General features: G+C 41.5%; 3 protein-coding genes across 4 annotated transcripts in view; 1 reads left to right on the forward strand and 2 right to left on the reverse strand.

Moving 5' to 3' along the window:
* The first annotated feature begins 251 nt into the window (after positions 1-251).
* On the forward strand, positions 252-5,778 carry LOC108673026 (DNA replication complex GINS protein PSF1-like). Of its 2 annotated transcripts, none has more exons than XM_018160793.2 (6): positions 252-547; positions 1,083-1,147; positions 1,448-1,540; positions 4,086-4,176; positions 4,854-4,970; positions 5,453-5,778. In XM_018160793.2, exons 1-6 carry the CDS (start codon positions 473-475, stop codon positions 5,591-5,593), a joined length of 582 nt encoding a protein of 193 aa, XP_018016282.1. In that variant the 5' UTR covers positions 252-472; the 3' UTR covers positions 5,594-5,778. The 2 variants fall into 2 exon arrangements, with proteins under 2 accessions (XP_018016282.1, XP_018016283.1); XM_018160794.2 differs by lacking the exons at positions 1,083-1,147; positions 1,448-1,540 and adding exons at positions 2,484-2,548; positions 3,310-3,402.
* A 419-nt stretch (positions 5,779-6,197) lies between these two features.
* Positions 6,198-12,658, reverse strand: LOC108673029 (kinetochore-associated protein 1; the record flags this gene model as incomplete). The annotated part of the gene is given in 7 exon segments (XM_018160796.2): positions 6,198-6,431; positions 6,902-6,988; positions 8,375-8,556; positions 10,048-10,231; positions 10,642-10,813; positions 11,508-11,684; positions 12,510-12,658. Coding segments are annotated over 7 exon segments (900 nt in total). The 3' UTR covers positions 6,198-6,380.
* Positions 12,659-13,437: 779 nt separating this feature from the next.
* Positions 13,438-16,579, reverse strand: part of LOC108673025 (kinetochore-associated protein 1) — a gene marked incomplete at both ends in the record, with an annotated part of 5,602 nt that continues 2,460 nt past the window's right edge. The window contains 2 exons of the mRNA XM_018160792.1: positions 13,438-13,456; positions 14,324-15,882. Of these exons, the coding sequence (XP_018016281.1) occupies positions 13,438-13,456; positions 14,324-15,882 (1,578 nt within the window). The remainder of the gene's footprint in view (positions 13,457-14,323; positions 15,883-16,579) is intronic.

A 16,579-nucleotide genomic window follows, 5' to 3' on the forward strand; every position in this document is an offset into this window, starting at 1 on the left:
GACGCGGTTGACTCATCAAAGTGGGTCATCCAGACCCACCCATTTCTCTCAGTGTACAGTTCAGAGTACCAAGATTGGCGCAGTGAGTTGCGCGTTCGAAACCGCAACAAGCTGTAAATGTTCTGCGATGTTAAGAATCGGCGACAGGCCTACGGCCTAATAAACGCTGAAACCACTATATACATCATCACTATTTAATGTACGAAATACTATAATCTATATTTTACTAATGCGTCAACTTGTTCACTTCTATCTCCGTTTTGTTTCTCTAGTACGCCTCGAGTTCACACTCTCGTTGTAACGGCACAGATCAATTTATATAATTACTTGTTAAATGTTTTTAAATCATTAATTCTAATCGATATTAAAGTGACTTGACCAATTAGTTGTTCCTCTCGCCTCCTGATATTCAGTGACGGGTGAACCAATTACTCCCCCGCCATATTATTAACCCCCGGCGTAGGTCATCACGATGTTGGGTGACAAGGCGTTCTCGCTCATCCAGGAGCTGGATCGCTCCCAGCACGGCACGCTTCCACCCTTCAATGTGAGTGGCTTACTTATTTAAACCATCCACCGCCCGACATGAGTAACCGGAGCAATATTGTCACGCGCCTACTTCCCAAAAAGGATACGTTCTAGTGAGCGCAAAATGACTTGCACTGATGGTTGCCGCCACGTACGACAACTTTAAAATGTTCTCTGTTGCGTACAAACGTCCTCAGGTTGCTACACTCAATAGTTTACGTATAATTTGCCACCACGTACGACAACTTTAAAATGTTCTCTGTTGCGTACAAACGTCCTCAGGTTGCTACACTCAATAGTTTACGTATAATTTAAGTTGGAAGTTATGTTCCTGGAGGGTGACATACGGCGGGAGAGGGTTAATGAGTGGTTGTTGAGTGGCACATAGCTGCTGTTTAGTGTTTATATACAAAAAAACCGTAAAACTAATCGGACAATGGCAGTGATGTAGTACCTATAAGATGCTGTGGATCAGCGAGTCTTACTGTGGCTGTGTGTATAATACCTCATAATTTCCACCTTGTGCTGAACTACAGGAATTTATTATTGTACAGGAGGACGCCGTGAGGCAGGCTCTAGAAGAGATCGACTCGCTCTTCCAACAGAACGTTGCCGACATGTGAGTCTGTGGGATTTATTCTCTTGGGTTGTTTACTCTTAGAAAAATGTGCAGTATTTTCTAGGCATCAGACATGGGAAGCACCTTCAAATTAATTTATTTATTCGAGTTTATTTTAGTATTTTTACTGTTCGATTCTAAATACTATTTCAGTATTGCATGCTATACGCCAGTATGGTAAATGAAGGCTTTGGTGATAATTCTCAGACTACGAAATTCTCAGACTATGAGTTAAAGAACAAAAATTTTCATGAACAATGTATTAGTAATAATAATGAATGAGGTACATGTTGATTGCAGTAACCACCTGGCGGAGGACGACGCGCTGGTCGCTGGCATCCACCTGCGCCACGCGGCCCTGGAGCGCAACAAGCGCTGCCTTCTCGCTTACTTGTTCGTTCAGTAGCACTTGTACAATTATTAAATGATATAATATGATATATAATAATAATAAGTATTAAAATCACTTGACTGCTTTAATCGCAAGTTTATCAAAAATTTCAATTTGAATTTATTGCTAATTGTTTGTACCTGTGTTTTAGATTTTGAACTGATGATGGAGCTGGTCTCCGAAATGTTTTCTTTTTTAAGAAATGGTGAATTTTCTGGCTATTTTTTTTTGCTTATAAATTTTTGATAATAATATGATATATTATGACACTGATAATAATTTATTATATTTTTATTGTATCTCTCTGACCTGCTTGACCATGTAATAGTCCCACCCATTCATTCGTTCACTCCCCGTCCCTCCCTTAATAAAATGTACAGTAAAATATTACAATAAAATCTACAAAAATTTGGACAATAAAATATTATAATAAAAAGTAAAATAAAATATAACATTGTCACTGTACAATCAAATATTACAATAAAATGTCAAGTAAAATATTTAAAAAAATGTGCAATACTATATTACGATAAAATATAAAAATATAATATTGTCACTGTACAATACAATATTCATCTTTCACTAGAAGTACAGCGGAGCCCAAGTAAAGTTCACTTATAAATTGAATACATTTTTCTGGTAATCAAGAAATCTTATATTAATATGATACCTGGAATCCATTCAGCTAGACGCTTAAAACTATTCATCTTCAGCACAATATTTCTAATATAGGTACTCAATTTACACGTATTCTGTAACCAAAAACATAGATTTTTCTTATTCTCTGTTCATTGTACATGCCTATCGTAAATACCCTCTTGTGATTGATTCTTGATGGATTATGAATAAACCCCAAACAAAAGGTGAAATAACGTNTGTGGCTGTGTGTATAATACCTCATAATTTCCACCTTGTGCTGAACTACAGGAATTTATTGTTGTACAGGAGGACGCCGTGAGGCAGGCCCTAGAAGAGATCGACTCGCTCTTCCAACAGAACGTTGCCGACATGTGAGTCTGTGGGATTTCTGCTCTTGACTTGTTACTCGTAGAAAAATGTGCAGGATTTTTTAGGCATCAGACATGGGAAGCACCTTCATATTAATTTATTTATTCGAGTTTATTTTAGTATTTTTACATCCCTCAGGGGGGACTTCTGATGCGTGTCTGTGCTCGTTAGAAGTCCTATGGGATTTCGCGTTCCTAGGGGGATTGTTCCTGAGCGCCCCACCGCTGAGCTCGCGGTGTCTGACTGCAGATCTCAGTTGTGGGGTTAAGTTATTATGTAGGTAGGATTCCTTACATTTCCCTTCTCTGTCTCTCTCGTGCGGGCGGCCGACGTCCCGTGTAAGCGACCTCTTGTTCGAGTGTCTTCGTTTCTGTTGCTTTTCACCTGTCCCTCCTTGTCACTTCGTCTCTTTGAGATGCTAACGCTGCTTCTTTCGAGCCAGCTTCAGCGGGCTGGACAATTGAGACCTTCCGCCCTTTGTGGGTGATGAATAATTGAGACCTTCCACCTCTATGGTGATGTTCATCTTGACTTTCGGTGCGAGATAGCTAAATAGCTGAAGCGCTAGTAAACATTTGGCCACTAAACTTACTAACTAGTATTTTTACAGTTCGGTTCTAAATGATATTGCAGTATTGCATGCTATATGCCAGTATGGTAAATAAAGGCTTTGGTGAAAATTCTCAGACTATGAGTTAAAGAACAAAATTTTCATGAACAATGTATTAATAATAATAATGAATGAGGAAAATGTTTGTGGCAGTAACCACCTGGCGGAGGACGACGCGCTGGTCGCTGGCATCCACCTGCGCCACGCGGCCCTGGAGCGCAACAAGCGCTGCCTCCTCGCTTACCTGTTCGTTCAGTAGCACTTATACAATTATTAAATGATATTAATATGATTATAATAATAATAAGTATTAAAATCACTTGACTGCTTAAATCGCAAGTTTATCAAAAATTTCAATGTGAATTTATTGCTAATTGTTCGCACCTGTGTTTTCGGTTTTTAACTGATGATGGAGCTGGTCTCCGAAACGTTTTCCTTTTTAAGAAATGGTGAATTTTCTGGCTATTTTTTTTCTTATAAATTTTTGATAATAATATGATATATTATGACACTGATAATAATTTATTATATTTTTATTGTATCTCTCTGACCTGCTTGACCATGTAATTGTTGCAACACTTCGGTAGCACTTGTATAATTATTAAATGATATACACTGATAATATTATATTGTTATTGAATATGTATCACTCTTACTTCCAAACCTAGAAATTTATTTACTTTAAAGCGGCAAAAAATCTGTCATAATTTCACGAGTATCAGTTCAACCATTTCTAAAATTAAATTAGTACTCATAACTTTTTAAATTTAACTTGAAAGTTCTCCCAGAATAAAAATTTATTCACTTCAAAGCGGATAAAAGTCTAATATATTTTCACGAGCATCTGCTCAGCCATTTCTACAATATAATTATTGCAACACTTTGATCGTTTTGAATGATTTCAAATAATACTACTCTGATGTGCTCAGGTACAACAGACTGGAGCGCTTGCGGACGATGAGGTGGCAACTGGGCAGCGTCCTGCCCAGCGACGTGCGAACCAACCTCTGTGAACCCGAGGTACTTGTTACAACCTCTGTGAACCTGAGGTACCTGGGTGAAGAATTATCAGCTACAACATCAGCAATGCCGATTTAAATAGTCACGGTGTGGAAGATTCATGACAGCTATAAAATAACTAAAAAAATGAAAGGCTCAAAGCATTCACTGCAGGTTGTTGTATGGTTCACTCCCGAGTTTATTGGGGTTAACATCAGTACCTCATCATATTAAAGCTTTTTCCATTGTGAAAATTCATCGATGCCTTGAACTTTACTCATGTTAGATTTTGTAAACCAAACATTTTTGTAGTTTACCGTCTCAGCCTCTCGTTACTGAAAATACGATACCCTGAAGATTCTCCAGTAATAATGAGTAACGCTTAAATGATAGGGTAACGCTCCCTCTCCCCGACGTTATTGCTCCCCATAACTCTCCCTCTCTTTGACGCTACTTCTCTCACTAACTCCCCTTCTCCCCAACACTATTTCTCGCCAATTCCCTCTCGCCCCGACACTATTGCTCTCCCCAACACTATTTCTCTCCCTATTCCTTTTTTCCCCGAGGCTATTCCATTATATAACTCCCTCTCCCCGAGGCTATTCCCTTATATAACTCTCCCTCTCCCCGAGGCTATTCATCCCCATAACTCCCCCTCCCCCAATTCTATTATTCCACATAACTACCCCTCCCCCCAGCTGGAGTGGTTCGCGCAGTACAGCTCGACGGTGGCGCGCTACATGCGCTCGCTGGGGGACGGACAAGGCCTGGACCTCACCGTCGACCTCAAGCCTCCCAAGAACCTCTACATCGAGGTGACTACCTAGAGTATATAGGGGGACTAGTTATGTGTTAGGTGTGAGGTCTAACTTCACTAGATAACCTCTACATCGAGGTGACTGCCTAGAGTATATAGGGGGACTAGTTACGTGTTAGGTGTGAGGTCTAACATCACTAGATAACCTCTACATCGAGGTGACTGCCTGGAGTATATGGGAGATGTATGTGTTATGCCTTGTATGTCATGTGTTATGCCTTGCATGTATGTGTTATGCCTTGTATGTCATGTGTTATGCCTTGCATGTATGTGCGAGGTCTTGTATGTCATGTGTGAGGTCTTGTATGTCATGTGCGAGGTCTTGTATGTCATGTGTGAGGTCTTGTATGTCATGTGTGAGGTCTTGTATGTATATATATTGTGTTCTTGTCTGATGCTGCTCGTGTGTGGTCATCACAAGACTATTTTACAACGCATAAATTTGCCTTCACAATTGTAAGACGACTTCGTGCTTTGCAGGTGCGATGTTTACAAGACTACGGCGAGTTCGAGTTGGAGGAAGGTGAAGTTGTGCTGCTCAGCAAAGATTCAACTCACTTCCTGCCTATGGAACACTGCCAGCACCTCATACGGCAAGGGGTGCTGCAACACGTCAAGTAGTGGACATACTGCCAGCAATTCATGACAAGAAGAAACATGCGGAGAAATAACCGTTTTCGAGTGTAACGGTTGGTAGGAAACTATACAGAACGTGGATGTATTAATTCGTTACTCATGTATAGTGTCTAACTTCCAAAGCATTTACGCCCAATGCCAACTTGCTGTTCATGCATGCCTTAGTATCCTTAGTAATCACTTCATAGCTACGTCGCGATAGGCATAACTTCTTTGTACAGGGACCAATATTTTATGCTATGGTAAGAATAATGTAGCCGCAAAATAACATTCTTGTTACCCCTAACCGACATGGTTACGCTAACAAATTCATTCCGTTACATTAATATGATCTGACGTGTTAACTTAACTATCTCAAAGTACAAGTTTGAATTTTGGAGACTAAAATATGTATAAACATTCTATAAAATTTTAGAATTCTATTTTAACGTGTGGTCTCCTTTCTCTTCTACATCGCCGCTTAATATCTATGTAAGGTCTACTTTCCATGTAAGGTCTACTTGATATCAACCGCTTTCAGCATGTCACAAACGTGTACCGTACCGTTTCGTATATGTGCCGCTGTTGAGGAAATAATGTACAGTTTTTTCATCAAAATTTTTAAAGGCTGGTTACAATGTCTCTTAAAATTAAAGTTTCCAATGGGTTTTAGAAGATTACTCGTAAAGATTCCTTTGTTCAACAAAACGGAGGAAAAAAACAAAATCCACTGGTGACAATCGATTAACTTCCTTTCTTGACACGACAAGTTCTTGCTCGCTGCGTCTTCTCGTCACGCTGCGTCACCGCTCGTTAACGTGATGCCGTTGGCGTCGAGCAACTTCTGTAATGTTATTTAGATTAATTTCATTGGCACGAATAAGTAATTGTGGCTAGATATTATGCGCCCTCACTTCAACTTCAGGTCCTGAATATACGTGCTACCTATACAGCCACGTGTATTGCACACTAAACATAATTACTCGAGACAAAACAGGTTAACCGTCCATATACTAATATTTTATCCGTCATCAATATTAATTGATATACCAATAGATATACTATATACACATAAACTATTCGTACCTGAAGATATGGTAACGAGAGTTACCAACATTGGACAAAGCGTTGAATTTTTCCTGTTGCTAAGCTCGTTCTTCATTTGCTTCACTCATTGTCATACTTCTCATTCATCCAGCCATTACCTCATTCATTCACCCACTCCACATTCAGTTTATCAATAACCTCTCATTTATTTACTCCCACCCATTCATTCGTTCACTCCGCCTCCCTCCCTCCATACCCCCCCCTCACCTGCACAAGGCGCGGCAGCGGCGCGTGCGCGGCCAGCGCCTGCAGCTGCTCCTTCAGCGCCTCCTGCGGCGCAGCGTCTAGCAGCTCCTGCCACGTGATATATCATTAGTTCTCTATAAAATAAATACAAATTTTTCATTATTATTGCTTCATTCAAACCCGTAATACGTGTCATTAGTTCTCTATATAAAAATACACATTTTTCATTATTATTGCTTATTATTGCTTCATTCAAACCGGATTTGACGAACTTGGTGATCATATGTTACTATTAAAAAATACGCTTATTAAGGTTTGTTCCATTGCGAGTTGTTTTGGTAGAGTTGGAGAATAAACAAACTGCTTCAAGAATACAGTGGGGGGAAATAAATATTCGTACACTTGAAAAAATCGTATTTTAATGTATGTAAGTACACAAACTTAACAGGAAAAGTGATTTAAATTATGTATAGAGACGCATAGTATTCAAAAATACTATCAAAAGAAATTGAATCTCAATGCAACAAAAAATAAATGCAACATGTTCACTTTTCGGGTGAAAAAAGTATTCGTACAAAACAATAAATCCGCTTTATTTTAATTTAATACTTGGTTGAATACCCTTTATTCAGCTCAACAGACACCAGTCTATTTCTATACGTCTCGACCAATGATTTGCCGATGCTGACTGGTATTTTATACCATTCTTCTTGGCACACCACCTTAAGATTCTCAATGTTTGTTGGGGACCTTTTCTTAATTTGAATCTTNACATGTTGCATTGTTTTTTGTTGCATTGAGATTTAATTTCTTTTGATAGTATTTTTGAATACTATGCGTCTCTATACATAATTTAAATCACTTTTCCTGTTAAGTTTGTGTACTTACATACATTAAAATACGATTTTTCAAGTGTACGAATATTTATTTCCCCCCACTGTATATTACTGGATAGGTTAGTTTATTGGTCATTAGTTTACTTCTGACCAGTGATCAATTATTGGTCAAAGTAAACTCCATCGCACAGCACGAAATCGGGATAAGAAGCAGACAAAAGGGTAAAGTTAAACCACGCAAAAAAAACTAGTATATTCCGAAGAAGGGAAGGAAGTTCCTGCCCTAGTAATGGAAATCAGAACCTGAACCCGAGGAGGGAGTTAAGAACCTGCAGCAGAGGTAGGGAGAACCTGCGCTAGTGAGCAAAATGGTACTTGTGCTAGTGAGGAAGGCGGTACCTGTGCTAGTGAGAAAGACGGTACCTGTGCTAGTGAGAAAGACGGTACCTGTGCTAGTGAGGAAGGCGGTACCTGCACTAGTGAGGAAGGCGGTACCTGCACTAGTGAGGAAGGTGGTACCTGCACTAGTGAGGAAGGCGGTACCTGCACTAGTGACGACCGTACCTGCACTAGTGACGACCGTACGTGCACTAGTGAGGAAGGCGGTACCTGCACATACCTGCACTAGTGACGACCGTACCTGCACTAGTGACCGTACCTGCATGAGGGAGCGGGTGTGAGGGTGGGCGGCGGCGAGGGTGATGGCGAGGGCGTGGAGGTTGAGGGGGGGGAGGAGGGGCACGAGGGCGGGGGTGGAGGGCAGCGTGACGGGGCACAGCGACAGCAGCGACGCCGCGTCAACACAGCGACGCATGCCCGCCTCCGACACCGGGGCTGTCACTGTACAATACAATGTACAATGAAATATTGTCACTGTACAATACAATGTTACGATATAATGTTCAATACAATGTACAATGAAATGTTACGATACAATGTACACTACAATCTTACAATGAAATATAGCATTGTCACAGTACAATACAATCATACAATACAATGTTACGATAATTTGGACAATATATCAAATATAGGTAATATTGTCACTATAAACTGTCATCCAAAAACAGATAGAAGTTTCTTATTTAAACCCGGACTTTAAATCATTGCGTTGCAGCAATGGTCACGCACGCACGGGAAGGCCCCTAACCTTAAATTTTGCAACGGTCTTTTTCCTTGACTCTGTTCATTGTACATGCCTATTGTAAATACCCTCTTGCGATTGATTCTTGATGGATTATGAATAAACCCCAAACAAAAGGTGAAATAACGTGGATCAGGATGGTTTTAGGGGAAATGGAGACCACTTTAGACCCTTATTTTTCTGAACGTCATCGTAACATACGCACTCTCAGGCAAACTGCGTCGCTTATAAGTCTACTAAAATTGTTCCTTTATTCCCTCTAAAATGGTAGCATGGGGCCATTAGTTAATTAGATGAATTAGGTGTAGAATTAGATTAGATCAATTAGTTTCGTAGCAGCTTCCCTTGCACTTTTAAGTCTACTAAAATTGTTCCCTTATTCCCTCTAAAATGGTAGCATGGGGTCTACTAAAATTGTTCCCTTATTCCCTCTAAAATGGTAGCATGGGGTCTACTAAAATTGTTCCCTCATTCCCTCTAAAATGGTAGCATGGGGTCTACTAAAATTGTTCCCTCATTCCTGTCTCTTATACACATCTAGATGTGTATAAGAGACAGCTGCAAACTACCAGAGCATCCTGGAAAATAATTTGACGACTTCTGTTGAGAAACTAGAGCTACCTGGTGATTGGATTTTCCAGCAGGATAACGATCCTAAGCCTGTCTCTTATACACATCTGAAATGGTTCGCTGATAGAAATGTACACGTTATGGAATGGCCAAGCCCTNATTCCATCTAAAATGGTAGCATGGGGTCTACTAAAATTGTTCCCTTATTCCATCTAAAATGGTAGCATGGGGTCTACTAAAATTGTTCCCTTATTCCATCTAAAATGGTAGCATGGGGTCTACTAAAATTGTTCCCTTATTCCATCTAAAATGGTAGCATGGGGTCTACTAAAATTGTTCCCTTATTCCATCTAAAATGGTAGCATGGGGTCTACTAAAATTGTTCCCTTATTCCCTCTGAGAAGGTAGCATGGGGGCCATTAGCAGAGGTAGGCAGTAGCGCTCTACATGTAGCGGCCGCTGCATTTTCAGTAGCGGTAGCGGTGCTACATTTAGAGCATGTAGCGGTAGCGGTAGCGGCCGCTACATTTCAAAGTAGCGCTGCCCAGCTCTGGCCATTAGTTAATTAGATGAATTAGTTGATGGAATTCATGGGTAAAAGTAAGTAGTAAACTGACGCGTCTTGAAGGGGCGCGACACGATGGCCGTCCAGGCAGCTGTAAAGCCCTGCACCAGCCACAGCTGCGGGTGCAGACGCAGGCGCAGCAGCAGGGACCGCACAGCTGCCTCCTCCACAGCACCGGCGTCCAGGCAGGCGGCGAGCTGCAGCAGCACAGCATTCCATAGCGAGGCCTTCAGCTCCTGCAAAATACGAGAAATTTAGGCCTTCAGCACTTGCAAATTAGGCGAAATTTAGGCCTTCAGCACTTGCAAATTAGACGAAATTTAGGCCTTCAGCACATGCAAATTAGACGAAATTTAGGCCTTCAGCACATGCAAATTACGCGAAATTAAGGCCTTCAGCAGCTGTAAATTACGCGAAATTTTTACGCTGTAATCAGCATCTGCGGATGGCATATGCCTTAATTCTTAAGACAAGATTGGAAACATGAAACTGGTTTTTCTTGGACGAATTCGTACCTGACAATTATAGAACCCACCTTAAACCGCTGACACACGTCAGCAACACACCCCACACGTCAGCAACACACCTCACACGTCAGCTACACACCTCACACGTCAGCTACACACCACACACGTCAGCTACACACCTTGTACCGCAGACACACGTCAGCCATGAGCAGGAGAGCAGCAGGCGAGTGTCTGTGGTCCCGCCACAGCTGTTCAGTGAGCGCCTGCACGTCTTGCGGCCCCAGCTCAGCACCACAGACGATGCCCAGACCCTCCAGACGAACCGCCTGCGTCAGCTCGTCCAAGTGTCGCCTGCGTGTACAAACAAATTAATGTATCCTATCATTATACCTTTATTAATTATACCGTTATTAATTATATCTTTATTAATTATAACTTTATTAATTATACCTTTATTAATTATACCTTTATTAATTATACCTTCATTAATTTTAACTTTATTAATTTTACCTTTATTAAATATACTTTTATTAATTATAACTTTATTAATTATACCTTCATTAATTATACCTTCATTGATTATACCTTCATTAATTATACCTTTATTAATTACACCTTCATTAATTATAACTTTATTATTAATACCTTTATTAATTATACCTTTATTACATGATTGCATTACTGCTTATGACTTACCAAAATACTGGCGTGAAGAACAATTATTTAAATACTGGTAACCCTGACAATATTTCAGTGTACAGGAGAGCAACTGCCACCACAAAGTCACTCAAGTGTCAGTGTAACGGAGAAGCAGGAGGGTAGTAAGTAACACTACTGCTACTGACTGCAGGACAGTAACACTACTGCTACTGACTGCAGGACCTGTCTCTTATACACATCTAGATGTGTATAAGAGACAGAACAAAAGGTGAAATAACGTGGATCAGGATGGTTTTAGGGGAAATGGAGACCACTTTAGACCCTTATTTTTCTGAACGTCATCGTAACANACTGACTGCAGGACAGTAACACTACTGCTACTGACTGCAGAGTGTCGGGGGCGACGTAGGAGTGCAGTTGAGGGCAGTCAGTGAGGGCGACGAGACACTGCAGAGCTCTCAGTCTGTACGCTGCTGAGTACCGCTGCTCAGTGCACTCAGTCTGCTCCAGTAGGTACGGGATGATGGTATCAGGGCAGCAGCCGCGTACCAGGTACATGGCCCTGTAGGGGTACACATGATGTTAATTGTTATGCTATTAGTTTAATGAGATATCTCAATGATAAGACTAAAAGATAACCATTAATTTCAGACGCGTGTAATGATATGTTTCAATGATAAGCCTGAGATAACAATTATTAACAGACGCAGGTAATGAGATCATTAATAACAGACGCATGAAATGAGATGTTTCAATGATAAGTCTAAGAGATAACCATTAATAACAGATGCATGTAATGACATATCTCAATGATAAGCCTAAAAGATAACCATTAATAACAGATGCATGTAATGAGATGTTTCAATGATAAGCCTAAAAGATAACCATTAATTGCAAACGCATGTAATGATATCTCAATGATAAGACTAAAAGATAACCATTATTTTCAGATGCATGTAATGAGATGTTTCGATGATAAGATTAAAAGATAATTCCCAGTTAACAATTAGGAATCTAAATCAGTAGACTGAGTTATGCATATGTCTTGTTGCAAAGCAGGCTTCTTGAGAATATAATTCCTCTATGAACAAATTGGTGATATTCATCGGTAATTATAATGTAAATATTCGATTACTAATATTCCACATCTAGCTGGTAGGAGATATTCCTCACTAAATTATAATACAACTATTAGATTAGGTATATTCCTTAATTCTGCAATATTACCAACCGATATTACCTGGCGATATTATAACCTAGCAATATTCCTTAGTTTTACCTAGCAATATTACCTAGCAATATTCCTTAGTTTTACCTAGCAATATTACCTAGCAATATTCCTTAGTTTTACCTAGCAATATTACCTAGCAATATTCCTTAGTATTACCTAGCAAGCGACGCGTCATCAGACTCGTGGGCCTGAGCGCCCGGCATGAGCGGCAGGAAGTTGGTGATGGTGACGTCATCACCGCAGCTGCCCAGGCCTGCGTCAGGAGGCAGCAGCCATTTGTCCAGCAGCTTCTTCTGCAGCAAACTCTGCAGGCAGGAAGAGAACCTTGAGAGAGAACACTGCGTCAGGAGGCAGCAGCCATTTGTCCAGCAGCTTCTTCTGCAGCAAACTCTGCAGGCAGGAAGAGAACCTTGAGAGAGAACACTGCGTCAGGAGGAAGCAGCCATTTGTCCAGCAGCTTCTTCTGCAGCAAACTCTGCAGGCAGGAAGACAACCTTGTTCTCAAGATCTGGTTCTCAACCTGATCTTGACTTTGTTCTCACACACGCTAAAAAGAGGCGCAAAAATTATCATAAACTATGTCAAGATCACCATAAACTAACCACCATATGATCATAGTTTATGGTGATCAATGTGATCACCATAAACTACGTATACTTCGGAGAAAACACGAAACTTAGAGTTTCGTGAAATAAATCATAGTTTTCATAAGGCCCTCCTTTGTTCAGAAGAAATCAGGCCACATAACTTGTGATTCTTGACAATATTTAGCAGATAAAAATCGCCGTGGAGAGAAACTAGCACAACTAAAACATATAACTTTGTGGGATAAGCAAAAGACCAGAGTCATAAACCTGTCATCACACTCACCAGCTTGGCACCCACTGCATCACACAGCTCACCTGCTTGGCACCCACTGCATCACACAGCTCACCTGCTTGGCACCCACTGCATCACACAGCTCACCTGCTTGGCACCCACTGCATCACACAGCTCACCTGCTTGGCACCCACTGCATCACACAGCTCACCTGCTTGGCACCCACTGCATNCTGTCTCTTATACACATCTAGATGTGTATAAGAGACAGGCGCTAGTGAGTGCCTGCAAGAGGATTTTTATCATAGGTAGTTGCAACTATGCACATAACAGTTGTATTATAATAGTTGTATTAACACGTTGACTCCGAAGGGGTACATATGCGTACCACGAAATGTATGTCTCTAGGACGAAGTGGTGCATAATTCAGGTTGCCTAAAATCGGCCAAATCCGAGAACAAAAAAGGCCAAAAAAGGCCAATAATCCAATATATACTAGTTTATTTCTAGGTTTCGCTATAAAAATTTCATTATTTTTTTCCAGTACTTGAAATTTAATTAGGAAGTACCCTATCATAAATTTTAGCCAGCCAACGCAATTAAGAAAACTAAACCATGGAATTTGTCCGGAAAAAATGACCGTCTGTCACCCCTGTTTAAAAACAGTACAAAAAATGAAATAATAGTACAAGATGAAGCAATCGTAGTCAACGTGTTAATGTATAGTATACCCTTATGTGTATATAAGTATAGTAATACCCTTATGTGCACATAAGGGTATTGTGTTACTAGTATAGTAGGACACCGGCTACAAGAGGATTATAAAAGAAATTACTTGTACTAACACTAACCTGTGCAGCGCTCGTTTAGGCAATTACTTGTACAAACACCAAGCTTTGCAACGCTTGTTTATGCAAGTAACTGTACAAAGACCCACCGATGCAGCGCTTGTTTATGCAAGTAACTGTACAAAGACCCACCGGTGCAGCGCCTGTTTGTGCAAGTAACTGTACAAAGGCCCACCGGTGCAGCGCCTGTTTGTGCAAGTAACTGTACAAAGGCCCACCGGTGCAGCGCTTGTTTGTGCAAGTAACTGTACAAAGGCCCACCGGTGGAGCGCTTGTTTGTGCAAGTAACTGTACAAAGACCCACCGGTGGAGCGCTTGTTCAGCACAAAGGCGCTGGTACTCGCTGGTGAACTTGGCGACAGCGTCGCGCGCTTCTGTGGTATCGCTGTGGTCCCTCCAGCGGCGCGCCATGAGCAGGCAGCTGTGCGTACACAGCACGCGGTCCGCGCCATGTGGCAACATCTTGACCACGCTCTGGCCACATGCCATGGCTAGCTTGTCGTGTTGTATCCTAGAGATGACCACACTAACATCCTTCAGGAGGTCTGAGTGGCATGACGTTAATTGCCACGGTTCGTTAGACTCGTATTGCTTCTTTACAAGGGCGCGCGACACGGTGTTTTTGACTGCTACGAAGCACATCTGGTCTTGGTTGAGTTTAAGTGAGTCGGAACATCGCAGCCATGAGTCGATAGTGAGTACGTCTAATTCACCGTCAATAATTTTCATGACAAGCTTAGCACTGCCTTCAAAGAGCTCGGTAAATGGCAGTCGTTTAGACGCAATCGTTGGGAAGGATTTAGAATTCGGGTTCTTAGAGTTCCATTCATCTAGTTCTTCACTTGGAGGTTTAGACTTGCGCTCATAGGTTCTGAGGAACTGTAGGATCTCGAGACCTCTATGCCAGTCCTGCTCAGAACTCTCTTTTTGGTCCAGCACAGCGAGTTGTTTTAACAAGAACTGTATAGCGTCGTAGTGGTAGCTGTTCACGCTACTCAGCTCCTTGACGAAGGCTTCCCTTAACAAGACTTTATCTTCGACGCCGGCCGTGACCTGAGAGATCTGCTCTGCTGGCCACCCACTCGAGGTGATGGTCAGGTCGTCCTCGGGCGCAGGCAGGCCTCTACTGACCAAACTTCTGATGAAACACAACATGGCTTCCGTGTAGGACAGGTTAAAGTCGGTACAGAGATCTTTTAGGAGTGAGCACGAACAATTTGGGTGTTCCACGATGACATTGAAAATATTCTGAAATATTGCGACGTGTTTGCCGAAATAATCTGCGAATGAGATGTTCATTTCTGCAAAACGCTCACCCCAACGCGCGTTTTTGTGCATATCTTCGAACCTGGCCCTCATTTCTACCTGACTGTAAATTTCACACAGACTCTTCCCGATCTCAGCAACCATTTCCAGTCGAGGGTAATCAAAGCCGAGACGTTTAATGAGCTCATTAAGGATAGACAAAGATTCTTTGAGTGAAAGCAACGTCAGGAGGCTAACCCCAAGTTGAATGTCAGTGTTTTTAGGCTGGACCAACTTGAGGAGAAGCGAGAAGATGAGGCTGGCATCGACAATCTGACGAACTTGCGGTAAATTGTTCGTAACATTACCGTCATTAGTGGGCACTTGTGACTCAACGTTGTCAACAATAGAGTTTAATTTGAGCAGCGAGAAGAGTTTGGTGTTGAGGAAGAGAGCAGTGAGGTTATTGTTTCTCTGCAGAGCGTGTGACGTGACCTCGGATATTGTCTTTAGGAGCGGCGCGAGATCAGAGGGAGCAGAGAGCGAGGACGGAGCGTAGGTCCTGTTGCTGTAGGAGGCGAGGCAGAAGTTAACTGCACTCATCACAGCGAGGGCAACCTGCACGGGTATGGCGAGACTTACAGTGACTGAATGTGGAGGTGAGACTTAAAGTGACTGAATGTGGAGATGAGACTTATAGAGACTGAATGTGTGGTGAGACTTATAGTGACTAAATGTGGAGGATATGGTGAGACTTATTGTGACTGAATGTGGAAGTGAGACTTATAGAGACTGAATGTGTGGTGAGACTTATAGTGACTGAATGTGGAGGATGTGGTGAGACTTATAGTGACTGAATAGAGGAAGACATGGTGAGACTTATTGTGACTGAATAGAGGAAGACATGGTGAGACTTATAGTGACTGAATATAAAGAAAGACATGGTGAGACTTATAGTGACTGAATGGAGGGAGACATGGTGAGACTTATAGTGACTGAATATGGAGGAAGACATGGTGAGACTTATTGGGACTGAATAGAGGGAAACATGGTGAGACTTATAGTGACTGAATATGGAGGAAGACATGGTGAGACTTATAGTGACTGAATGTGGAGGTGAATCTCATACTGACTGAACGGAGGAAGACATGGTGAGAGTTATAGTGACGACTGAATAGAGGGAGACATGGTGAGACTTATAGTGACTGAATGTGGAGGAAGACATGTTAAAACAATGACAGCACACATATACATATACAATTTTTTACACGCTCATGTACGTGTGATGTTTTTCCGTACTTTGTGCGCCACTGAG

This window comes from Hyalella azteca, unplaced genomic scaffold, assembly GCF_000764305.2.
Source record: "Hyalella azteca isolate HAZT.00-mixed unplaced genomic scaffold, Hazt_2.0.2 contig2009, whole genome shotgun sequence".
NCBI classification, from domain to species: domain Eukaryota; kingdom Metazoa; phylum Arthropoda; class Malacostraca; order Amphipoda; family Hyalellidae; genus Hyalella; species Hyalella azteca.

What these genes read in the sequence shown, in the direction of transcription:
- LOC108673026 (XM_018160793.2), top strand. Translation starts at nt 473, where the DNA reads ATGTTGGGTGACAAGGCGTTCTCGCTCATCCAGGAGCTGGATCGCTCC. An exon ending in CGCTGCCTTCTCGCTTACTT is followed by an intron (nt 1,541 to 4,085) that starts GTTCGTTCAGTA and finishes TGATGTGCTCAG; the next exon opens with GTACAACAGACTGGAGCGCT. An exon ending in CCAAGAACCTCTACATCGAG is followed by an intron (nt 4,971 to 5,452) that starts GTGACTACCTAG and finishes CGTGCTTTGCAG; the next exon opens with GTGCGATGTTTACAAGACTA.